The sequence below is a fragment of the Streptopelia decaocto genome, assembly GCF_964273445.1.
Source record: "Streptopelia decaocto genome assembly, chromosome: 1".
Classification (NCBI taxonomy): Eukaryota; Metazoa; Chordata; class Aves; order Columbiformes; family Columbidae; genus Streptopelia; species Streptopelia decaocto.
Genome location: NC_138663.1, coordinates 196763036 through 196789292, shown reverse-complemented (window position 1 = coordinate 196789292; position 26257 = coordinate 196763036). Strand labels below are relative to the sequence as shown.

General features: G+C 35.0%; 1 protein-coding gene across 1 annotated transcript in view; it reads left to right on the top strand.

The window, feature by feature from the left end:
* Positions 1 to 26257, top strand: part of DYNC2H1 (dynein cytoplasmic 2 heavy chain 1) — a 164673-nt gene that overhangs the window by 50047 nt on the left and 88369 nt on the right. The window contains exons 53-69 of the mRNA XM_082043444.1: positions 790 to 871; positions 2061 to 2215; positions 3923 to 4060; positions 6479 to 6592; positions 7867 to 8027; positions 8192 to 8315; positions 8857 to 8978; positions 9667 to 9753; positions 10961 to 11087; positions 12805 to 12946; positions 13472 to 13581; positions 14863 to 14961; positions 16281 to 16404; positions 18995 to 19158; positions 20420 to 20539; positions 23509 to 23643; positions 24609 to 24752. Of these exons, the coding sequence (XP_081899570.1) occupies positions 790 to 871; positions 2061 to 2215; positions 3923 to 4060; positions 6479 to 6592; positions 7867 to 8027; positions 8192 to 8315; positions 8857 to 8978; positions 9667 to 9753; positions 10961 to 11087; positions 12805 to 12946; positions 13472 to 13581; positions 14863 to 14961; positions 16281 to 16404; positions 18995 to 19158; positions 20420 to 20539; positions 23509 to 23643; positions 24609 to 24752 (2148 nt within the window). The remainder of the gene's footprint in view (positions 1 to 789; positions 872 to 2060; positions 2216 to 3922; positions 4061 to 6478; positions 6593 to 7866; positions 8028 to 8191; positions 8316 to 8856; positions 8979 to 9666; positions 9754 to 10960; positions 11088 to 12804; positions 12947 to 13471; positions 13582 to 14862; positions 14962 to 16280; positions 16405 to 18994; positions 19159 to 20419; positions 20540 to 23508; positions 23644 to 24608; positions 24753 to 26257) is intronic.

The following is a 26257-nucleotide window of genomic DNA, read 5'->3' as shown; positions in this document are numbered from 1 at the left end:
CACTGCATCCCATAATGTGTCCCAAGCCTCCTATTCAGTAACCCCTGCAGTCTGGTCTGTACTGGCCTCTCACATTGACTCACCATGATGGGTTTCATATCTGGACCATGGAGTTGGTCACTCTCCAGGAGGAGCACCATGGGAGCAGCTGGCAAAGAGTGTCCATTTCTGCCTGGGTTACTGGGGCTTCTTCACCTGCCATTGTGTCTCAATTTCAGCGTCAGGTTGTACTGACAGTTATTCTTAGCAAAAATGTTTGGGACCACCTCCATGTGCAGTTAAAATGTTTTTCAGAGTGTTTTCACATTAACTTCAATAGGGAGTTGTTTGATAGTGAGTGGGTTTTTTTGGTTTGTTTGTATTTTTGTTTGTTTTTTGTTTTTGTTTTTAAGTGCGGTTTTATCATTTAGTCATATGCCAGAACTTTTGAAGATACTTTGTTTATTTTTGCCATTGTACTTAAGACTTCCTGATTTCCTGTTAAGTTGTGTATCTTTTTTACATCTTTGACATTTGTGTCATTGTAAGAGGCCTCTGAGAGTTAGTTGCTCTTTCTTACAGCCAGCAAAACCTCCTCTGATTGTGACAACAGGAAGCTATCAGTAAAAGCAAAGGCAGAATTAATGTTTTTAATGCTCTTAAAAATTCCTTAAATACATTATTCTGAATAAAGCCCTCATATCCAGTCTTTTCAAATGAAAAACTAGATTAAAGGTTGTTTTTTTTTAATTTAACTCAAATTTTCATTGCTCATAAATTTAATACAAAAAATTATGTTCATTTTTTTAGATACCTGAAATGCTTCTGTGTGATTCAGATGAACAAGAAAAGACTGGAAAAGCACATAAGGAACTTAAGAAAAAACATTCAGGTAAAATTTAAGGTGTACCTGTTAGTTATTGTTACTTATTATTAAACACTTACTCATTTCTAAGGAATAGTGTGGCCAGCAGGACTAGGACAGTGATTGTGCCACTGTACTCGGCACTGGTGAGGCTGCACCTCAAATCCTGTGTTCTGTTTTGGGTCCCTCATGATAAGAAAGACATTGAAATACTAGAGAGAGTTCAGAGGAGGTGACGAAGTTGGTGAGGGGCCTGGAGCACAAGTCTGATGAGGAGAGGTTGAGGGAACTGGGGTGTTCAGCCTGGAGAAAAGGAGGCTGAGGGGAGCCCTTATCACTGTCTACAACTACCAGAAAGGAGGTTGTAGCATGGAGGGTGTTGGTCTCTTCTCCCAAGTGGCAAGTGATAGGACAAGGGGAAATGACCTCAGGTTGCGCCAGGGGAGGTTTAGATTGGATATTAGGAAACATTTATTCACAGAAAGGGTTGTCAGGCATTGGAACAGGCTGCCCAGGGAAGTGGTGGAGTCACCATCCCTGGAGGTATTTAAAAAATGTGTAGATGATGTTTTTAGGGACATGGTTTAGTGCCAGAGTTAGGTTAGTAGTTAGTCTTGATCGAGAGAGTCTCTTCCAACCAAAATGGTTCTGTGATTCTATGATCATTGTACTTAATCTATGCCTCAGTAGTTACTAAAAGCTTTCATTTATATGTAGATATATTTTAGCAATTTTTTATTTTGTAGGGTAATACCATTTGTTTTATAGTATCATTTGGCTTCCTTTGAGAAACTCTGTTGAACAAACTGAAGGACCTGGAATGTTCAGAAAGACCTTTTAGTCTGTCTGGCATCAGTGACAAGGGAGAAGACAAAAACACTTGGGCTTCCTTTCAAAGTCAATTGTTGAGGAAATAAATTTTCTTTCATGGTTAGCCCTCAGTAATCTGCAAATAATTTTGCCTGCTTTTCTGAACATCAATGAAATATTTTACAGGTTTGAAACAATTTTAGTATATTTCTTTTTGAGGAATATGTATTTGAAATATATTTATGTGTTTCTCTGAGAGTACTTTGAAAAAATTATATTCTTTGTGATATTTTGAATATCCTTAAATCATACCTCAAAAACCATATTCTGTTGCTCTTCCTTAGTTATTTTAATGTGAGATAAGAATGAGTATATTATTAACTTTGTAATAAATTATCTTGTACAGGTGATTCTGGTTTTCTGAAGTCATTTCTGGCAATCCATGAATCATGTAAAATGTATGGAGCAACACCTAGCAGGTATATGACATTCCTTCATACATACAGTACCATCAATAACAGTAAAAGAAGAGAGCTGATAAAAAGGCAGAATCACTTGCAGGTATGTATTTAAAATATTTTCTTCATGCGGCTTTTCCAAATACACTCACATTTGGAAATGCTTTCTATATTGATGGGCTGTAGCTGCTGATGTGGTTGTGGGGTGGGGTGTCCTCTGTTGACATAGGCTCGTGCTGTGGTTTCACTAGAGGAGTGGTGTGGATGTTAATTCACCTCTCTGTTCAAATGCCTCAAAGAGTGAGGAGTGGTTTCTAGTTTTTTGTCATTTTTTTCCTCAAGGATGTATCAGATTGGGTATGTTTTCTTGGAAGAGTAAAAAGTACTTGAAAGCACTTTACATTTTTTCGCTCATATGTATTGGAATTATGTTACAAACAACCCAGCATCCTTCCATCAATTTAAGTCTCACCTCTGCTTGTATAATTTTTCCCGATGTGGCTCCATATTCCATCCCTTTCTTTGTATCTCTAGAGCAACCTCCTGTGTTGTGTGATACTTACATCCTTCTAGTTCAACAAGCTGTTCCCTTTAACCTTATGGTGCATTTGTGTAGCTTTGGCCAAGGTTCCCTTTGTTGTGCTTTTCCCTCATTTTGTGCTTTGTGATTGATTTCTAATTCCTTTTCCACACATCAAATCTTTACACAGTTCCAGACTAAATATAGTTTATCTCACAGATGTAGCTTTACCCCTGTTCTGTATGCATGATATGTTTATTTTTGAAACCCATTTGTTATTTTTCCAGTTATACCTCATTCCTTCCCCCTGCCAGAATATTTCTGGAAAGATCTGTATCATTCTTTAGGACACGTCACTTTAGTCTTTACTCTTCTCCCTTCCTTTTCAGCTCCTTTTCCCAGCGACTTTTCCACTTGCTGCTGTTCTGAAACCACACTTGCAAAGCTCTGTTCCTTCTTAAAGCATCTGTCAAAACCAAATAGCTTTCTTCCCTTGTATTCTATACTGTTTTCATTCTGCTTGCCAATATTTTTCCATCACTATACTGAGCAATTTAAGAAGATTTACATTTGTCATGATGGACATTGTGTTATTTTTTATTTAGAAAGTAGCTGTGGTTTGTTTGTGACAAACACTCTTTTACTGGCTAAATGCTCTGGTTAAATAAGAGTAATAATTTACATGAACATTAGAGATGTGTATCCTAAATCAAAACATCTTCCAGGTAATTTTTTTTTCAAATATATCTTGAAATAATTCTATTATCAGTTTACCATGGAGTGAATAATTTAGAATGTGGGGATAAAGAAAATAGTTATTTTAAGCCTGAGGCTTTATTTTATGTACATGTATGTTCTTTAGAGCATGTACAAATATGTAGAAATAGAGAATCTAGTTTGTTTCAATTTGTTTAATTTTTGTAGATTTGCTTATAGAGGAGATATATGGAATCAATATCAGTTAACTGAAATGCTGGTGAATTAAGAAGACAAAGATGTACTAGTTGCTGTTCATTAAAGATTTGTTATTTTGAGAATTTAGTTTTCAGCTTTCTGATGTAGTAATCGACCTTACAGTGACACATCTAAAAGTGACAAATCTCATTTTTGGGTTAAATAATGCTAAGAAAATGTAAATAATATCGAGAAAATGTGTAACATAAATTTTAAGATTAAGAATATTAGTCTACATCACTCTTAGTCTGTGCATACTATTTGTAACCAACCTTCATTTAAATCTTGAAGTTGAAAATTCGTTGCTAAATAACTGTTTTTTATTAACTTTTATAGGCAGGTGTTTCAAAGCTGAATGAAGCTAAAGCCCTGGTAGATGAACTGAACAGAAAAGCTGCAGAACAAAGTACTTTACTCAAAACGAAGCAGGATGAGGCTGATGCTGCCCTTCAAGAAATTACATTATCTATGCAGGTGTAGTATACAACCACATCAAAATTGGAAAAAAGAGATGTTTTTTCTGGTTTTGGTCTCCAGAACTGCCTGTGCTTTGTATTCTTTTCAAGGGTTACAAAGCCTGTTAATGTTACAATAATTTGCCTAAGGGAATGCGTGAGCCCTGAAGCTTGAAAAAAATTGCAACGGAACAGAGTATTATAAAACTTAAATCATATTTGTACTGATTAAGTAGGAAGAGGTCAGAGCAAGTTGCACACCTGACTAGTATTTACTGCTGTAGCTTTAGTCTGAAAGTTTTCCAAGAATTTCATAAATCCAAACTGATCCATTTTATAATGTTTATTACAGATAGGAACTTTCAACAAAATACTGAGCAGTAATAGTGTTTTAGGTAACAAATACCAAGACTTAAATTGTGGACTGTTGGAAAGTATGTATTGTGTGAGGTCCAGTCCTCTGATCTTAACCTCAGAGAAGGGCAAATAAAACCTCAGTGTTCATCACTCCTTGAATTTTCATCTTCAGCTCAGAGGTAGACCTTCTGTTCTTTGAGGACATAATTTTCTTTAGTAGTGTTTTCTCAGTTTAATGAAATAATTGTGCAGAAAATAGGTCTCTACACTGATACTTCCAGAATACATAAATGTGGAAAAGCCGTAACGAATGTGCTGTTACTGCACTGTTTGCTTGGTCACTGGCTTAATCTGATGGGTCTGAAGCAAACTTAAATAAAGAGGCTCAATGACAAAGACGATCTCTGTGTGCAGTAGACACCTGCTTTTTCAAACCATTTGGTTCACAGTGCCTCAAAGGTGAATTCCTTCCCATTTTTATAACTCTACTTCTCTCAGCAATTTTTAATACTTTTAGCCTCTGTCTGCCTACTATACATGAATTTGAATAATGATGATTGGCTTGGGGTGTTCACTGCTGGCGTCAAAGAATTTATTATGCCATTTTCGCTGTTTCCTGTTTTAAATCTGTCTCTGCTCTTGTCCAGTAGAGTTACAGGTTGTGTGGGTAGCATATGTTACGCTGTAGGACAAAATCAAAGAACAGGCCAAAAGCTGTAAAACATGATGTGCCCACTGACATCAGAAAATTTACAGCAGAATTCTGATTATTTAGATTAGCATAAAGTATAGGTGCCCTCTAACATTTTAATGTCACTTCAAATATTCTAGTTTATGTAAGAGAGAGAGCTCTAATACATACAGACTCTTTTAATCTTCTTTCGGAGCAAGGCTTTTGACCTACAACTGAATTTTAAGGTTTTCTTATTCAGAGCTATCATTCAGTACGTGTACATAGGCATGAAATGTCTAAGCTAATTTTATGGAGGTAATGTTTTATGGATTTGAATGTAATCTTCAATGACATGCTGGTCTATAGCTTGGGTTAAATGCTCAGAAAGATTATTATTAATCTCAGGGTTTTCTTTGGTTATACACATCTGTTACCTTCTGCTGCAAGTTCGGCAGTTGCTGGTTACAGTAATGTGTTATATACTGGAAAATATATAAAAATGTAAACTCTGGGCTTTGTTGTCTGGTGTCTTTTAGGTGAACTGAGCCTAGACTATTAGTCTTTTATTTTATGCATTTATCCTCAATTGTTTGTTTTGTAACTGGTATTTAAAGTCCCTGTTTTGTTTGGGGTTTTTTTTGACTTCAGGATATGTAAGCTCTTTTTTATTGTAGTTTTATATATTAAGTATTTGTTGTTGTACTGAAGTGCTAGGAGTCCTGGAGATGGCTAATAGCTACTGTCTGCTCTATGGTAGCCACAGTACAAATCCAGAAAAAAAAGATGTAAAGCCAAACAGCTTATAATTTATGTGTAGGACATAAGATAACTATCCTTACAGGGTGCAAGTTTACAAGTGAATAATATATTAATATTTTTAGGCTAATAGGCTGTATTTCCAGCACAACTGCTGCTTTTGTGAACGTTATACAAAAGGAGAATTTCGAAGGTGTCAAGAAAGAAATAGAAATGTGAGCAGCTACGAAGACAATGGCAGGAAGATATTACTTTCAAATGTAAAGAATGTTACAGAGACTGTCACTGTTATCCTTTTAGAGGAGGACTGACATCTTTATAAGGAATGGAAAATCAGGGGCAAGGAGCAAAAAGTATTAATGATCCTAAAAAATAGTTACAGATCTTGACTGTGGTAATGAAAAGGAAGGAGACACAGTAAAAGCAAAAGATGCTTATTCCATATAATTTAGTTGCATAAATATAAGCTTAAGCCTGATGCTTCTGTATTTTTTGAATCAACCTGTTTAGTATCAAATAGTCTCAGATATTTGATTGTAATTGGTATTATGCAAATTATATTGTAATCAAGACTAAAAGAACTGAGAGACCTAAAGGAGTAAAATCTGTGTAAATTTGAGAACTAATGGTATTGTTGGGTGTTTTCTATAGAATACTAGTGAGCAAAAAACAGAAATGGAAAAAATAAAACACCGGATAGCAGAAGAGGCTGCAGAAATTGAAGAAAGAAAAAGAAAAATTGAAGATGAACTAAAAGAGGTTCAGGTAAGAGCTGATAAGGAAAAGTAATATTTCACAGTCTGATTTTATTTTACTTACTCAAGTCCTGCCCTGCAAAATGGTTCTGGAAAATTTATCCCTGCATTTCTTAAATTTTGCTCTCAATTATTTTGATATTAAAATTTTATGGATTAGAAAACAGTATTCTGTTCACCAGATTTAGATTGTCATTTTGGCATTTGTGTTCTATGAAGTGTTAATTATGGGAAGAATTTTCAGACCAGTTTTACCTCCAGTTGCTGTTTGTATTCTGCCAAGGTCTACAGCTGGGTTCTGCAGGTTTTATGGAAAGTTTTTCCATTACTAATATCTTACATAGACGAACTACATTACTCCTCTGTGGTGAAGCTGATAATACCATAGGGCTTGGCACTATCACCTGAATGGAAATAGTTTAATGAGAGATTTCCAGTTACGACTAAATTCTGAAAATTGTATATCCTAATGGTACTTTAGAAAGCTGCATTTTCAGGAGACCTTACAGCTGTTAAGCATCAAGATTTTTGGGAAGTATATGTATTCAGTCATTGCTTTTATTCTCTATTTTTCATCCCATCAATTTTAAAATTGTACTGAAAAACAGGGAAAAGGTACAGCAGCTTATTTTTTTTCCTTTTAAATATCATAGATATCAAGGCATCATATCCTTGTATTGGAAGTGACATAGACCTACGGGATTAGGGTAAATCCCTTTCTGCGGTCTTTGATAAATATGAAGGATGTGCAAGGTCTGCACAGTCTTTAATGATAATCTTTAACTTTCTTCTGTTTTCTTATCATTTTGTTGCTGTGTTGATAAGGGCAAACACTGTCTGGATTTGTTTACCTGCTGAAAAAAGAAAGCTTTTGTGACCTGTGCTTCTACATACCTTTACAAAGATATCCTCAGGCATGCCTATAGATAGTAATTGGCATCATGATTTTGTTAGAACATACCTGTATCCAATGATCTTTGAAGCAATGAAAGAGCAAACAAACGTGATTAATACTATTATCTATACAATGTGTATGAATTACAGTGCTGAATGAAAAGTTAGGGAATGTCAGGATTATAAAATGCTGTTTTCTATGGAAATACATTTATTATCACTTAATCAACACATGTCATTTTTTAATAACTTGTGCACATGAATATCCATCAATAGCAGTTGTTTAGGTAATAAAACATGTAAAAAGAACAAGAAATTGTATGAAAACTGAAATGCCAATATTCACTTTTTGTATCCTCATACCTTTTTAATGTGTTTTTATCTTTTAAGCCACTGGTTAATGAAGCTAAATTAGCAGTTGGAAATATAAAGCCAGAGTCTTTGTCAGAAATCCGGTCACTACGGATGCCCCCTGACATAATCAGAGACATACTAGAAGGAGTTCTGCGGCTCATGGGGATTTTTGATACGTCATGGGTGAGCATGAAGAGGTGAGGTTTTTATTTAAGCTTTAAACTTAAACAGTAATCTAGAATATGAAAAACTTTCTATTATATACAGGAATAAAGTACATGCAGAATTCTCTGATTTCATAGGGAAATAACCTCTTTAACATTTTTTTCTTTTTTATTTAGTTATTTAATTCTTTTTACAGTTTCTTGGCCAAAAGAGGAGTGAGGGAGGACATAGCAACTTTTGATGCCCGTAATATTCCAAAAGAAATACGAGAGAGTGTTGAAGAACTTCTTTCTAAAAACAGAACATCTTTTGATCCAAAGGTAATTTCTAGTTCTAGTTCTAGCCAGGTTCTCAGAGATTTTGTCACTGGTATAAGTTAGAACTCAAATCAAGGAATTTTAACTGTTTTCTTCTGGCCTCCTTGTAGCAGTAAGAGTCTTAATGGCGCACTTAATTAAAAGGAGGAGGACTAACTAATAATGATTAAATGTATGGGTGATATTTGAGAACTTATTCGGCAGTAGCTACAAAAAGGAATTCTCAAATACTAGTTCAGCATTTTTAAAAGGAAAGTTGTCTTTTCCTGAGAAGGAATACACTATTAAATTACGCATTAATTTAATACTTCATAATTTCAGTGGAGGTTCATAGTAGTAAAGATACCCATTATTTTTTACACAGATTGATGGCCTACAATATAATCTCTTAGTAATAATTTAAAAGTTTAGTTCAGTAGAGGAGCTGGCTAATTGTCTTTTTTAAGTTGATAACCAATAAATCTGCTGCAGTTATTTATCCTATGTTTATCTCATCTGCATTATACTTCAAAGACTTTCTTGTAACGGTTACTGACTTTTTCAGAATGCAAAACGAGCCAGTGCTGCTGCCGCTCCATTAGCAGCTTGGGTGACCGCCAATGTCCAGTACTCCCATGTCCTGGAACGAATTCAGCCCTTGGAAAAAGAAAAAGCTGGCTTGGAAGCGTAAGTTAGACTCTGTTACAAAATAGGTGTTCTTGATTCCAATGATGGTGGGTGAAACTAAAGCCATCAAGGAGGAATTGAAGTTTATTAAAACTGAAAGCTATGAGAAACTGTACCTTATCCATAGGTAATAAGATGTTCGTGCTTAGATAGAAAGGGTAAGTGTGCAATATTTTGTTTTTCCAGGAACCTGTGCCTTGGATATTTTTTGACCAGTCATAATTTACCTGTCTCAACTGAAATGTGTCAGAGAGAAATGCACATCACAGATATGCTTAAATGGATTCTGTCAGTGAAATCCGTGCTATTTTATGAGCTGCGTAGTTCCTCTTTTTTCAGTCATGTAGCAAGCATAATCAATTTCTCCTTAGGATCAAAAAGATATGAAGTGGTCTTATGACCATCCATAACCTGAGAAATCTATGCTGATTGTTTTGCCAGGTCTATATTGGAAGAATTTGTTCTGATCATTAAGAAAACATTTGAATGAGGTCTTTGGTTTCCATTTTTAAAGCTATGTGATGAGAAGCAGTTAAAACTTTTATGGGTAAAACCAGATTTTTGCTAATATAAATCACAAGAAAGAGCTATCTCTGAACTATCTCTATGTAAAGACTTTCCTGTTACATTTACTTATTTTTTTTCCTTTGGATCCATAGTCTTAAAAAAAAATGTTACATTTTTGTAGTAATCTCAAGAAAACTGAAGACAGAAAACGGAAGTTAGAAGGTCTTCTGAGCTCTGTTGGTCAAAAAGTATCGGAACTGAAAGATAAGTATGTTGGGTTTGTTTATTTCAGGATGTAAATAAAAACACTGATGCTTTTATAGTATGAGTAAATGAAATTTATCTAACCAAATATAACTCCCTGCTCTGCAAGGTATTTACATCAGAAGTAGCAATCATTAGGCTATCTCTACACTCAGTGGAGATAAAAAAATAAATGCTGTTAGAATATAGTTAATCTCATCAATAAGATGAAATGCTCCTTAAAAGTACCTGCTTCCCCCTGCTGACTGTGTTGGAATTCTTCAGTGTGAGCACTGTAGATGTCAAAGATAAGCAGTGTGTCTCTTGCCTTTTAAATCTAAGAGGACTTTAATATCTCCTTAGGACTTGGGAAACTTTCCCATACAAGACTTCTACTGAAAGAAAGACTTCTACAGCTTTAATAAAAGCAGCTCTGTTTCTTTTAGGAGAGCCTGTTTTTCTGACAGTTAGTTAGTTAGCTATCTCCTTTTTTCTTAGCATCTTATCAAGTACGTGACTCACAGTGGCATAAATATTGCTGAGGTGAACCATTCTACTTTCTCCAAATTCAGTGTAATCTGAGTCTTTTAGTTTAATGTTTCTATTATGTAGTATAGGAGGTACTTTACAACCTGACATATGTGCATATTACTAAAAGTCATGTTGCAAAAAAAAAAATAAGGAGAATTCTTCTTGTCATTCTTGTCTAGAAAATAATACTGAAACCTTGCCTGATGTTTGGGGCATTTTCTTATTTCATAGTGGTTTACGAAACAAAGTACTGTGCATTGAACTGGGGTCATCAGAGCGAATTAGCAATATACTTCTTTAAAGGTTTTGTAGATTAAATTTACCAAAAAGATAATAATGTGTAGTATGGCATTGAGCCTGCTATTATCCCCACTAGGTGCAGAACAAAACTTAACACAATCACTAAAATAAAGTCAGACAGTTTAAGTAGAATGAGAAATGATTTTCAGACATATAGTGTGTATTGCACATGTATTTTTAAATCTCACTGTGCCTCCATCTAAAAGTTGTTAGTTAAAAGTGTAACAAGCTCATCTGCCAATTAGAAGCAGCAAGGTATTAAAAAGAATCATAGTTGTGTTCTTCATGAACAATAAGGGAAGAGTTAATGACAAATTCAGTCAATTCAACCACCTTGAAAGTAACTGTCTTATAAGTTTAGTAGTTCATGATAGCGATTACAAACAGTAGTTGTGTTACAGGTTCCAGAGTAGAACAACAGAAGCAGCACAACTTGAAGCAGAACTAAATAAAGCTCAAAAAACATTGAAAGCTGCAGAGATGCTGATAAATCAACTCGATAGGGAACACCAGAGATGGAGCACCCAGGTTAGTGAATATATTCGCAAAATACATCTTATAGCTGATAATTTGAAAATGCAATTTTTGCAGCCTGGAAAATGTGTGTTATTGCCTGTCTGCATATCTCCTAAATGTACATTTATTTGATTTCTCATTAGAAATAAAAGCTTTTCTTCCTCCTGAAACTTCCTTTTACTTCACTGTACAAGTTACCTTACCTGTATCATATAGCTACAGAATGTGTAAAAAAAAACCCAAAACCAGTATTTGATATAGAACATTTAACATTCTTTCATGTTACCAATCACAATAATAACGTAATTGTTACTATGGATTAATATGTCAGCAGTTGGACCCTCCTAGTTGAAGTACAGTCAAAAGAGATTTTGGGTAAGCATTAGACCGTCATGGTCTTAAACCATATCTTCTTTAAGGCATTGATGCTGGTAATACGAGTGTAGACCTACCCAAAATATTGGGTTACTTTTGAAGTCTTCACTTAGATGTTTGAAACTTTTCTGCTTCTAAAGTAGGGAAACTGAGCTTATCTTCTTTACTCAAATGATACATTTATGAGAAACTGGCAAGCCTTTGGACACACAGGCCCTCTTCAGTCTGAAACAGAAAGGAAAATTTCAAGATATATACAAGCTGAGGATAACTGTCACCTCCAGAAAGCAATCTGAAGCTTTCTTGGGTATCTTAAAATGGAAAAAATCTCCCTGCTGAGACACATGGTCCTGTCTCTGCATTGAGGCCTACACAGTTAGTTAGGCTAAATGCCTGCACTTTGAAGAGCCAAAGTTAGGGTTAGATGAATCCTTCTTGTAGGTTGACCAGCAAAATGGAAAGAAATGGAAGATTTTCCTATGAAAGTAGCTTTACAGCTTTTTCATTGCTATCAAATTGAGTATATTTGAACCGCAGATTTTAAACAGTTCTGAAAGTGATTCTTCGGAGTTTTTCACTCTGGTGCATTACCCGCGTCTTTGGGAAGTCCAGAGTATTTATGGTATGCTATAGACCAAACTGGCAGATATGTTAGTCAAGAACTCATGTTGAAGACGGTGAAAAAACAGTATTTATGGCCCTTTAAAGTAAGCAGGAGGTAATAAAAAGTTGCTATTTTGTTTGTGCAGCAGCTTTTTTTTTTTTTAATGTCCGTTTGATCAAAGTAAAAAAGTGACTTTCAAACCAATTATAGCAGTCTTATATATTAGTTTGGTACACTGTATTTGCCTCCAAAATACTGGAACATTTCAAAACAGAGGTGATGTAGTGCAGATAAATTATCTGAAGATATATGATAAATGTATTTTATCATGTAAGTCTGCAGTGAATCACATTTTAAAGTGTAACAGGCACATAGATAGTATTTAGCATGTGTATACATATTGTAAATGGTACTCACTAGTTGACTGTCACTGTGATCAGGGTCACAGATTTTTTCTTGTTTTTCTTACTCTAACAGTATTTACCCAGTTGCTTATAAGTGACAAAGTGAACTGTTCATCAGATTCATAGATTTTTAGTAGCTAAATTCTCAGAAATATCTGTCCATGCTGTAGCCTGAGCTACAAATAACTTTTCTTATACTTTGATGTAAGTGTTGCTGTGAGTTGGCTCGGTGTAGATACCTGAAACTCAAGAATTTCATTCCAACTTTTTAGTAACTGAAGAGAACTACAGAAATACTTTTGGTTTGCAAAAGACCTATACATTCTGTACTTTTTTTTTTTTTAAGGTGTCAGAGATAACAGATGAACTGGCTACATTGCCTAAAAGAGCTCAGTTAGCAGCTGCATTTATTACCTATCTTTCTGCTGCTCCTGAGGATCAGAGGAAAACCAGCTTGGATGAATGGACCAAGTCAGCAAGCCTTGAAAGTAATTTTGTTTCTGCGTGTGTGTCTATGTCTGTGTGTGAGTAAGGAAATGAGAAATGCCAGTGAGTTCAATGAACAGTCTCAATCATCTTGATGTTCCCAAATGCAAAGTGGGAACATTTTCTTAATAAATACTTGTGTATACAGACAGACTATTTCTCAGGATTATTCTACTATTACTGAGATTACAAGTATTTATAATTCTTAAGATTTAGCTCCAGAGTCCTTGCTTAAAAAGAAAGGTTTACATGAATGGATGTGTTCACATTGACTGTTGTAAATTTGCCACTGCATTCTGAATGCTTCTGCTTTTTCATTAATCATTTTTATCTGCATGGGTTAATAACACCATGAAATATTTTTAATAACATCAGCTAGTAATAAGTTCAGTCAATAAAATGATAAATACAAGGGAAATCTACAGACTTGCACTGTGTTAGAGACTTCACTATATATAGAGTGGTAAATGCTTAAAACTGAGCAGATGCTAAATACCAGCACAAACTCACATTCTTTCATTTATCAGAGTTCGATTTACGGCGGTTCCTGTGTGCAGAAAGTGAAGAGTTAGTTTGGAAAAGTGAAGGTTTACCTTCAGATGACCTTTCAATAGAAAATGCTCTTGTCATCTTGCAGGTAAATTTGTATTTTTGTCTTGTCCTGGAAGTATTTCAATTTCTGCAAATTTCAGTAACAGGGCATCTTTCTGGAATTTTAAACTATTTCATCTGTGTTATTTAATTAGCACCACAGAACACACACAAAGAAAAATACTTATGTAACTCTGGGGATGCTGTAGCAACAGGAAAAAAAATCAGTTAAAGAAAATCATATTTGCTTTTAAAATTTTCTTGTCAAACAGACAAAACCTGGTATCAGTCTATTCAGGCTTAGAGTGTGAATAATTATTAACACTAATACAATCAGTGGAAGCTTATGTCCTATACATGTTCACTTTGACATACCATTTGTAATACTTCTTTTCTCAGAAAAAGGAAAAGGCTATATGCAGATACTTTCCAAAACATACAGATTTGAAACCCTCATATTTCATTAGGTTAGCTCTGTGATACAGGATACAAAATACCATTCGCTTAAGGCCAGTAGTTAATAATACCTGAGAAAAGAATGGTAATGCTATGCTTGTTATTCAGTTTTATCATATATATATATATAATAAATGTACATATGCAATTGCACAATTGTGTACATAATATTGTAGTTATAATATAGCCATTTATTAGACCTGCTAGAAAGTAAAGATTTAATGCCGTGAGGATAATCTACATTTTTCACAGGTAATTTGCTTGGATGACTGATGATTCTCTCAAATCAGTTACAGCCTTTTCTCCAATTTAAATTTATCTTGCTTTATCTTCTTGATATTGGATCTAGTTATGCCTTTCTCAGTATGATTATAAAGCTCTTCCAATAGATACAATTTTGTACTCTTAAAGCTACTTACACACTGTAATCAAATCTTATTTTCATCTTCTTCCTTAGTTGAATAGATTGAGCTCTTAAAAATCTCACTCTGTGTGAAGAGCTTTTTCAAGCCGTCCCTCAGCTCAAATAATTTTCTTTGTGTACAGATTTTTTCAGCATCCTTTTAAAACTGGGGTTGGACATGGTATTTTACCAAAGTCACCTACAGTACAGTTCTCAAGCTTTTGTGTTCATTGTCTTTTGATGCTCGGATATTGTCCATGTTTCCTTGTCTTTCAGTTTGAGGTCTGTGTAGTTACTTACTTTGTTATTAGGATGTTATTCTTTCTTTAAACAATTTATTAATGAAAAAGACTTTAAAATGACTATTATTAGTTTGAGGAAATAAAAAAGGACTTAGTTCAATTTTATTCTTCAAAAAAATATATTTCAGTAAATATATAGATATATTTTTTTTTTTTTACCCCCTAGAGTAAAGTTTGCCCATTTTTGATAGACCCTTCTTTCCGGGCTACTGAATGGCTGAAGACACATTTGAAGGAATCACGTTTGGAAGTTATTAACCAACAGGTGCAGTATTTACTCTTGGTCTTACAATTCTGTTCTGCTTGAGCTCACTCTATTCAAGACTTTAGAGAAGAGTTATTAAAGTGGTATGATAGCAATCACTAAAAATGGGGTTAGATTCCATGAAGCATATAATTTCTAGGTTACAAGGGTTTTTACATGGTACTGAAAATCTGTTTACTCAAGGTGGAGATCAGAGTATTTAAAATTGGAGGGTCAACATCTGGTATTTTTACAAGTTTACCTCTTTGTTCTACCCTCTCCAAGAATATCAGTATTTCCTGCTGAGAGGGAGACAGTAAAAGATTTGTGAACAGAGAGGACTTTTGTATTCTCGGATTTCAGGAGTGTATATAGACTCCTTCCCTATGATTTTTGTGTTGTATTATCTACATTGGCAATAGTGGGCTGGATTTGAGTTTGAGATTGAGGTACCCAAGATTAATTGTCTAACATGTCATTGTTTACGAAGGTGACGAGTCTTGGCTAAGGTACATGCACACAGGTGGCATCTAGTGCCAACCAAAAGTCCCTTATTGAGCCCCACCTGGCCTCAAGATATTGCTTCAACAGACTGTAGGTCAGGTCCTCATAAATGTAAAGGAGTTACGTTTATCCAGTCTTAAAATTACATTCGGCCCTTTGAAGGCAACTGTGAGGCTGATGTGGCCTCCGGTGAAAATGAATTTGACACCCCTGATGTAGGTGTTCCAGAGATCCCTGCCAGCTCTGTGCAGGCCTTTTAGATACTCTCTGATGGTACTAGATACATATCTTTGGGTAATTTAATGCTTCCCCTGCCAGTTGACTGGCTTGATTACCTTTTAGGTTCTGCTGCTGCATTATCTAGAATCTCCATTGACTGTAGTGGAATCTTCAACACCACGTGCATAGACACCTACACTCAAAAGGTTGCATATAGATATCTCAGTATCAGTGTGAATCCTGTCCTTAGGTCTTGATTCAGTTTTGAGATATAGCTAGCTGCCTAATAATATTTGAGATGTGTTGAGAAACCAGGACTTCCAGCTGCACCTGACAGACCTATGGTAGACCTGTTTTCTCTTCTGGTGCAGTGCTTGGAAAGCCAGGCATATTACACAGGTTGCCTGTTTGTCAGCAGCTGAATAGATCAAATTTACTTAAATTAAACACTTAATGGCTAAACCCTGGAATATCCTATGATGCTTATAATAGAATTTTTCAGCCGTACTGCTGAGTTTTAGACTCCTGGTATAATGCCTTACTGCTCATTCAAAAGTGTTAATACTTAAATTCCTTTGTTCCGCATTTTTTTTTAATTGTTTTTCTTCTTTGCCCAGGACACCAACTTTCTAACTGCTCTTGAGCTGGCAGTGAGATTTGGGAAAACTCTCATTATACAGGAAATGGATGGAGTGGAGCCTGTACTTTACCCCTTGCTAAGAAAAGATCTTGTTGCTCAAGGTAAACGACCAAGATCTTTACACATGCTTGCTCAAAGCTTTTGTAGATTAGATCTCTTTATATCATATAAAACTTGATTTTTCTGAAAACATGAATATTGTGTAGTTTTTTCCTCTTTAACATGCTGCTGACGCTTCAGGGCACGAAACGCATTAGAGATATGTCCTTGTTTAGTATGTGGAAAAATACTGAAAAGTATTTAATTTTTTTTTTTTTACTGGAATTAGAATAAAATGTTTTTATCAACACTTCACAATTTAAATTTTAAATTGATTTCTAGTGATAATTTCAAACACATAGTTTTACTTAGGAACTTGGGCCTTAAATAGTCCAGAAATTACACAACTGGTCGTGCAGTTAGAAATCAGAGTTTTATAATGTTGATATTGCTGTTTCTCTTTCATTTGTCTGAAACTGAAAAGGCACACAGATCTGTGCCTGATGTGACTTTGGAATGGCGGAGAGGTCTTAGATATTAGCAAAATGGTGGAATTCAATGAAAGGAGCCTCCTCAACTAATGAAATGAAAAAAGCCAACCAACCGACAACAAAAAAACCCCAACATTTTCCAGTACCTCTGCTTTGGAGAGATAATGTACTCTATGTAACTCTATATTTAATGGCTGTGTATCTGCTTGCTTTAAAAAGGATTATATGAAAAAATTGTATTGACATTTTAGCAAAGATAAATAGTAATAGCAATAAATGCAAATGCTCTTGAGTTCTTAGATGCATTTATCTCCTCTATCGGAAAGGTCTGTTTAGTAAAAAGAAAATGTTAGTTTTAATCATTCTTCCATTATAGATGTACTTGCTTCTTTAGCCGCAGTAAAAGCTGAGAACACCACCAAAGTGGTGACTTCAGGGATCTGTAGGAGGTTGGGTGGAACATCTTTACAGCTTTTTTTTCGCACTAGCTTCTGCTGAACTTTGGAAAGTAGAGATAGAGTATTACAGACATCTTAGCTGATTTTACTCAAGGAATCAAGAGATGAATGTGTCTGCAGAACTGTGGAGAAAGATTAAATTAAAATATACTAGTTTATTCATGGAAATTGCTCCTAACAGTCAGGCATCCTCTTCTGCATGTTAATGAGCTATGTTAATGCCAGGTCTGTGCAAGTCTGAACTAGGGACCTGTTTCTTGCAAAGGGAGAATGGGTCATTAGTGGAGTCCTTTCAGTCACTTCACTTCACAAGCCCTCACTCCTCTTTGTCAAAATGTGGAGGTGGGGGCCTCTCTGCGTTATTTTGCTTGTGATTACTGTACAGGTTTTCATTACTTGGAATGAAACGTTAAGTAGAATGTGAATATATATACTGCAATAAATTTGTCCTTGTACAGCTTCCATTTTCTGTTTGACATTTTTACAGCATAGGCCTAAAATTTATTCTGATCCTTGGCACAGAAGCAAAATTGGTACGAGATTTTCATCTCTACCAGTGTTTTAGCAAAGAGATTTATACTTAGAGCATTTCTGATCTGCTCCTAGTGCTAAAAATAGAGAAGCATCCAACCATGCCACCTCAGAAATTTCTCTGGAAAGGACATTTTCGCTTTGAAACTTTTCATCTTGTAATTCTGTTCGCCCTTCTTTTTAGTATCAGGAGGAAAAAATCTTACTCTAGTCAAGTGATAATTTGACCCTATTATTTTCTGACCCCACTAGAATGGAAACCTGTGGTGGAAGCAGGGTGGTGAGAGGGCAGACATATATTTTCATTCTGGGACAGGCATACTGAAAAATGTCAGAATATTAGGAGTATAGACAGAGATTGAAACCATGACATTAGAAATTTGATAATTTTTTTGCTTTCATACTGTGATTGAATTAAATGTATTTCTAATATAAATTTTTGGGGGAATTTCTTAATGGAATATTTTTCTTTAAATGTAAGGACTAGATATTCCGGCATCTTTAGTTTCATAGACATTCTCTATAACAGTTAAAACATAGAAAGTAGTATTTTAGTTGAATTATTCTTGTACAGCAATGTCAGCCTTCTACAAGTAAATGTAACAGATCCAGATATGAAATCTAATGGGTTTGGATCCCATTCAGAAAATGCTGAACCATCTTAGTTAGCCCATATGTAATTATGGCTAGTGTGTTTTGATAGACTGGTATACCTATGTGGAAATGTAAATGAATATGTTTAAATTATGGCAGGATTCTTACACAACAGGAGGATTCTCCAGTGCATTTTCTGTGGTGTTTCGGCTCCTATTCATTGTTTGAAGATGTCAAAGTTTCATTAGCATCACTTTTACTTCAAGTGCATTTTTTGCTATTTATGCTTTTTGTAGTGGGCAAGGATAATTAAACTACCCTGGTGTAGTAAATACTCTCACTATGTAACTTTCTTGCACTAGTGCTATGTTATTGCATTTTTTTTGCCTAACAATGCAGGATAGGTTGTTACCCTTAGATTTTTTATATTTATTTTTCTTTCTGAAGAATTTATAAATAAATTTTATAAAATATATTTGTATCTGTTGGTCATAAAGTATAACACAAATGCCATTATTCTCAGATAATTCTAGACTGTTCCAATTAGAGTGAGTATAACATCTATTTATTATTTACAGGACCCCGCTACGCTATACAAATAGGTGAAAAAATGATAGATTATAATGAAGAGTTCCGCCTTTTTCTGTCGACAAGGAACCCAAATCCCTTCATTCCACCGGATGCTGCTTCAATTGTTACAGAAGTCAACTTTACCACAACTGGAAGCGGCTTAAGAGGACAGGTAGGTATTTAGAATAAAACCAGTGTATGTATAGCAGAAATTCATAGCTACATCAGCTGCTGGAAGAAGCCCTGTAGTGCAGTTTGCATTAGTGGTCTTGGAGATGTTTTCTAGCACACAAATATAAATGGTAAAATTGATCCTGAAATTAAGTTTAAATTCTAATGTCTTGTTTTTATTCACTTTGGAACCAAGTAATGAGTCCAATAGACCAAATGGAAACAATTTCTCTGACAACAGATTAATTGCTGAGCTTCTGTTTTCTGTTCAAGATGCATTTATGGTTCTGTTGAAACATTTCTGTTATTGCTCTCCAGTGTCCTAGCTAGAAAGTAATACTGGCATCAAGACACTTTGTGTACAGGAAAAATGTAATGAAATCAAAAAGCTGCATATTTTACTTCCTCCAAACTACTAGTAGCTTTTGAGTTTTGTGGGGTTTTTTTGTTTTTGTTTTTCTATGATGCTTAGGAAGCAAAATGTAGCCTACAGATGGAAAAGAGAAAAAAAAGAAAAGACATAAATTAAGGGAAGAGAAAACCCTGTCTATTTGGTATGAAACAAGTTATTCCAAAGTAACAAGAGGCTTAGAATGGGTTGTAAATAAGATGTGGGTGAGTAAGATATAATTGAAACTGTGAAAGCACGGATGACCATGTGGATTTTCTCCCTCCACTGGAGATAGGGAACTGACATCATACAATGTAACCAAGTGAAGCGACCCCCTTTTTCAGTGGAACTACAGAAAAAAAAAATATGAAAAACTTTTTGTTTTCTCTCTTGGTTGTCAGGAGAGGTGTTTGACTTCTGTTAAGCTTGCTGGAAAGAAATTCGCTGCCATCCTGTCCAGTTTGTGCTTTCTATCACTTTCTTCTTTTTATGTCTGATACCGGTATATACTCTAATGAAGCCTACCAGTCTTTTAAACACACGTGTGATTCTGACTGAGGTGCAAAGTTTTAGGTCTCAGCATAAAAGTGTGTGTGAATCAGTGTCCTTAATAAAATGCTCCGGTGCCTTTTGAGATGTTCTTGAGTATCTCACCTTGCTTGCCTCTGCTGTTATACACAAGGGCATAGTGATGTCTACACAGATTTAAACCTGTTGGATGTCTGGTGCAAATGAGTAAACCCCAGAAATTTACTTTCAAATATATAGACTATACACTGCTATATGATTAATATCCAATATAGTTAATCAACATATATTATGAAATATTAGAGGTTTTTTTATCCTGTTGAATAATCTTCTTTCTTTTTAGCTTTTGGCTTTAACAATTCAGCATGAAAAGCCTGATTTGGAAGAGCAGAAGACAAAACTGTTACAACAAGAAGAAGAAAAGAAAATACAGTTAGCTAAGCTTGAGGAATCTCTTTTGGAGGTGAAATAACTTTACCTCTTTTATATCTGTTAGATCAATAAGGTAGTGTTCATATTGTTATATGTTTGAATTAGTATGGTGAAAGTATTGGAATAATGAGCCCTCAGAACTTTTGATTTGTGAAAAGAAAAACATTATTTGTCTGGGACTCTTGGGATAGTAGAGTAGATAAAATACACGTCTGTCACAGAACTGTACTATTTCAATGCATTACGCATTGTCAAAGTAAAATGTATGAATTGTTGGGCTAGATATAGGCTGGTTTAGATTGACTAGAAATTTCATTAATGTCAATGCATTAAAAAAGAAAAGCTTTGTTAAAAATCATGCTATTTCTTTTTCAAATTATGAGTTTAAAAAAACCCCACATTTTTAACCTTGTGAATCACGTCAAATGATACTTTCTCAAATTGAGAGTGATTCTCTATTGTGAAAGGAAAAAAATCTAAAGAAAATTCCAAGTAGAAAACAGAAAGATTTGTTGCAAGAGACATTTCAAACTTTAAACCTCCACGATTGTTTCTTGTTAGCAACAAACTTCAATATTCTTTATAGTTAACATTTTCCTTTCTGATACTTAAAATTAATATTCCCAATTTTCAGTTTACCGTTTTATTTTAGTGAAAATAATTATGCTCAGAAACAGCTGCACACCTCTATAAAAGTAGCTTCCAAGGAAGAGGACTGTTTTCTTTTTTGTTTGCATCTTGTCACGGATTTCACAGAGGCTGTATTTCATGCCCATAGGAATGGATCCTCAAATCCTTCTTCCTTCTAAAATGTCACAGATGAAGGAAATTCACCTGCTGCCTCAAAACCCTCAGGCTGTAGCTGTGTCAGAGAACTTTACAGCATCCAACACAATGGCCTTGAGCATTAGCTAGTGGGTTTTACAGATTACTCAAAATATAATAAACTGAATTTTATTGGACTAGCCATTAATAGCTCAATTCTAGAATTTGGCACATAATTATCTACTGTGATTTGAATTTCCCCATTTACTGTGCCTATTAAACTCCCTATTAAGTCTCAAGTACTAAGCTCAAACCTTTTCTAAAACTCTGATGGGGTAGATTTCTTCTATAGCTAGAGGCAAACTCGTTCTCTAGAAAAATTCCGTATTCAAAGTTGATCATTGTTTAGCATCTTAATGCGTACCAGAAAATGAGAGTTAAGAGATGTAATAAAAGAATGTCCACTTTTTAGAACAGACTTTTTGTGTGATCTTGGAACTCCAAAGTCTTTCACATTTGTCCAATCTGAATTGTCAGTTGCAAAATTTCAAGTAATCGATGCCTAAGATATCTGCAACAAAAAGTGGCCAACACTGAGGTTGATTTCAACTTCAGCATTCTTGCTAGCACTGAAATTAGGATACAAAGAGTATCCCTGAATAAAGGGAAAGACCCTGAATAAAGAAACCTAAAGCTCAGTGGATACCGACAGATGCTACATGGACTTTGTCAACAAAGAAGTCAGTGCTGGAGGTGATCTGGCTAAATTCAAGTTAATACTAAAGCAACAATTGCATTCTATCTGAAGTACTGTACTGGGTTTCTTCCAAAAGCCTTGGAGTAAAGACATCCATGCTGTGACTTTCTCATAACCCACACCATGATTTCTTATAGCAAAATCAGACTCCTTGAAAAGCAGGTGATCTTGTCCTAAACTCTTCAACTAGAGAACTAAGTGCACTCTACTGTTCTGGTGAATCTCTGCCTCCAAATATCCTACAGGTAGTTGCTCAGCTTTTCCAACACATCAGTTTGTAAGACTTGTAAATGACCAGTGTGAAACAATCCATTGCATTTTGCTAAATACTGTGGATTTTACTTAAAATACAGAACACATTCGAAAGAGTAGTATTAACAGTCTCCATTCAGTTGAGCAGATCTAAATCTTTGACGCACAGCTCAAAACATTTTCTGGTTGCATTCTGGGTCATTTGCTCATAGATGAGACAAATGCTTGAAGAAAAAAGAATGGTTATTTACTATATAGTAACTATGTTAATTTTAAAATATGCTTAATATGGATTCCCAAACCAACTACATTATTCCTTCTGGTTGATCTTGAACGATGTTGGCTTTGAGTTGTATGAAGATGAGGAAAGCTCATGGCTCTTTTTTCCCTTGGCTGTCCTTACGAATCTTGCATATTAAGATATTTTCACGGCATACTGAGTATTAAAAAAAAAAGATAAATCTTTAAATTGACTGCCAAATGTATATCAAACCTATTTAGGTTTCCCTTTCAGCTGAAGCCTGAGAGTAAAAATTAACTGAAAATAAACCAATTTTGTTTTGTTGTCTGACTAAAAAAATTGTTATTGGAGTATATTTACTGGAGATTACTAAAAAACCTTAAATAGTAGTGAACCGTTCAAGCTTTTCCCACCTCTTATTAGAAGTGTAATTGTTTGCACTGAAGAACTCAGGGGAAATGTGGGGTAGTCTCAAGGATTTTGAAGGAATCTCTGATTGCAAAACTGAAATTGTTCTAATTGTGAATATTCATCTCAGAAATTAGAAGTAAATTGTATAGGGAATATTGGAATGATTTTGAAGAAAAATTAATTTGTGAATGACTGGGTATAGGAAGTCATTATGAGTAGCCAATTTCAGGTTAAATTGTTAGCTAAATAGGAGAAAAAAATACCCTAATTTGTATTTACCATGGGGATATTAGTGCAGAAGACTCAGATCATACAAATCATTCTCAAAAGCTTGCTGATGACTTAAGTTTCAGAACCTGACAATCTGGATTTTTGGAGTTTGTTCTCATGTTTTATTTTTTACACTTCTTTAAAAAAAAATCTCAGTTTTTGGAATAACCACCTGCTTTCTAGTACCCTTGATGTGTTCAGTGATTCAGAGTTATGTACAGGTCAGAAAGAATAACAGCTCCCAAAATGGTTACTTTCCAGGCTTTTTTTAATGTAACATAGGTGACTTTTTTTTCTTTTACAGACACTTGCAACATCGCAAGGCAATATACTAGAAAATAAGGATCTGATTGAATCTTTGAATCAGACTAAAGCAAGTAGTGCACTCATCCAAGAATCACTTGCTGAATCTCACAGACTTCAGAGTTTCCTTGATAAGGTAGAAGAATATTCTAATCTTTTATTACTTTTTTTTGCTGCTGTAAATAGTCATCTTCCATATGGAGAGGATATATACATCCACAGGAGTATAAGATCAGTAACATACTAAATTCATTTCTTTTGAGTAAAATATCTTTGGGATATGCAAGTACAGGAAGTATTTTCAGTAATCAGATTCATTTGTGCAGTGAATAGCTCTGCAATTTAAAGTCTGCCAGTTTGCATTCAAGGAATTTTCCTGAAGGACTTATTGGCAAGTCAAAGATTTTGACTTTATTTTTGCAGGCTGCTATTGTAAACAGCATGGCTCATATGGATATTCTTACTCAATATATCCCTGCTATTGCAAAAATTTAGATGATTGGTGATGTTATTCACCTGGCCTGTTGTATTTCTAGCACACTATGGAGTTTTCCTCTCTTTTTTTATTTGTTTAATTTAAAATTTTCTCTTGAATTCTGGGATATGTTCTGTGGTGGGAAGAGGCCTCAGTGCCCCAGGGATTAATTTTCAAAATGTTCTTCATAATTTCTAGAGTTTTTTGCTAGAGATGTTTTGTGCCAAGTTTTAAATCTAAAGATAGTGCTCAAGTCTTGAGTGTGCATGTCCCTCAATCTGAAGGATCAGAGAATTACAGAATCACAGAATGTCAGGGATTGGAAGGGACCTTGAAAGATCATCCAGTCCAATCCCCCTGCTGGAGCAGGAACACCCAGATGAGGTTACACAGGAAGGTGTCCAGGCAGGTTTGAATGTCTCCAGAGTAGGAGACTACACAACCTCCCTGGGCAGCCTGTTCAGAAAGGATTCTGTTTTCTGCAGCAGTTGGAGTAATCTGAATGTTTTTTCGGTGGGATGAGTAAATGTGCAGTGACCAGGAGATGGCAGTAATGTGCTGGTTTTCTATATGTGTACCTCTTTTTTTTTTCTTTTCTTTTTTTTTTTTTTTTTTTTAATCCGCAGGAGAGGGACGCCTATCTCCCTTTAGCTGAGAGTGCCAGCAAGATGTACTTCATTATCTCTGACTTGACCAAAATTAATAATATGTACCGATTTAGCCTGGCAGCTTTCCTACGGCTTTTCCAAAGGGCTCTGCAGAGCGAGCAGGTATCGTCTCTTCTCCTGAAGCTGTGAATGCTGCAGAAGAATCAGTCTGCTTTGATCCTTAGAATTTGTTAGTTGCTCTGGACGTTTAATGTGTAATAACTGATGATGCAATATATAAGAAGTAGTGATGCTGAGCTGTTGTGCTTTAGATATTCAAATTACATGCACATGGAATTTTAATGATCTTACCTTACATATAAATTATAGAATTGCTGTGTGATCTGCAAAGAAAGTAAATCTTATTTCTAATTTCAGGCTTGTTCTTTTTCTAAGGTGAATTAGGAAAAACAAGGTTGATTATTACTTTCCTGAAGGCTTTATTTAAATAAATTAATGATCTAATCTGCAAATAATGCTAATTCTGTCAACAAAGAGTAGAATAAGAAAAGACCTATATTTCTACAAGGTTCAGTCACCTGAAGAAAGATCAAATCTTTATCTGCTTCTATGCAGTTTGTAAGCATGTGTGCAGCCTGTCTTGTTGAAAATGTGGTTTTCACTTTTCTGTATTCTAATGGCCAGTACATTCTTTTTACTGAAGCGTGGGATTATAGACATACCTCTTGTCACCTCACTCTCTAGATCTAAAAACGCACAATGAGTAATGATGCATTTTCTTTTTATTCAGCATCTCCAAAATTCATCTCTTTTTGTTTCCACTTTAAAAAGACGTTCAGCAGCCTTTCATCATGTCACTTTTAGATTCCCCTTTATTCTAGCATCTATGCTTACAACTTTCCTTCAGCTCCAGTCATCACCAAGAACATGGATTTGATTATACGTACTCGCCTGCTTTAAAGTTCTTTACCTGTTACCTTTTTTCCACAATGTGAGCTTCTAACTTCTTGTTCTTACTTTCACAGTCTTTCATGATTTCTTTTCTTCCTGTCTATTACATTAACCTGTTTAAAGCTCAAGTTCTGTTTTTGCCTTCCTTGCTTTCTTCTTTTTTTTCCCAAGCTACCTTTTAGATGTGGAAAAGGTATTCATCAAATCAGCTTGTGAATCGATGTCACCCTCCTTCATAAACTTATATCTTCAAATTCCAGCATGGTAGAAAGGAACTTGTTTCTGATGAATCTCATACTACCTGTTACCTCCCCTACCTTCTTCTTTTCCTTCTTTTTCTTTTTTCCTCTTACTTTATCTTTCAGTTTTCTCCTCCTGTTATAATTATTCTTTTACTCTGCAAGCTTTGGAGGATAGGCTATGTTTAGTATTTTCTACAATGTTTACGTCGGTTGGGCCAACAAATTTGGCTGGAAGTTTAGTAACTGCACTTAACATCAATATCCCTATTAAATAACATTATGTAGAGTAAGTCAACACATAAGTAATTTTTTTACCAAGTGAAAACTATGAGATATCAAGGATATTAATGTTAGGAGGAGAAACTGTTATCTCATTATCTATGTAATTACCTTGTGTAGAATGTTGTATAATGTTCACAGTCAAAATATTCAAGGCCAAAATATTAATTTCTTAATGCTTCAGTATGAACTTCT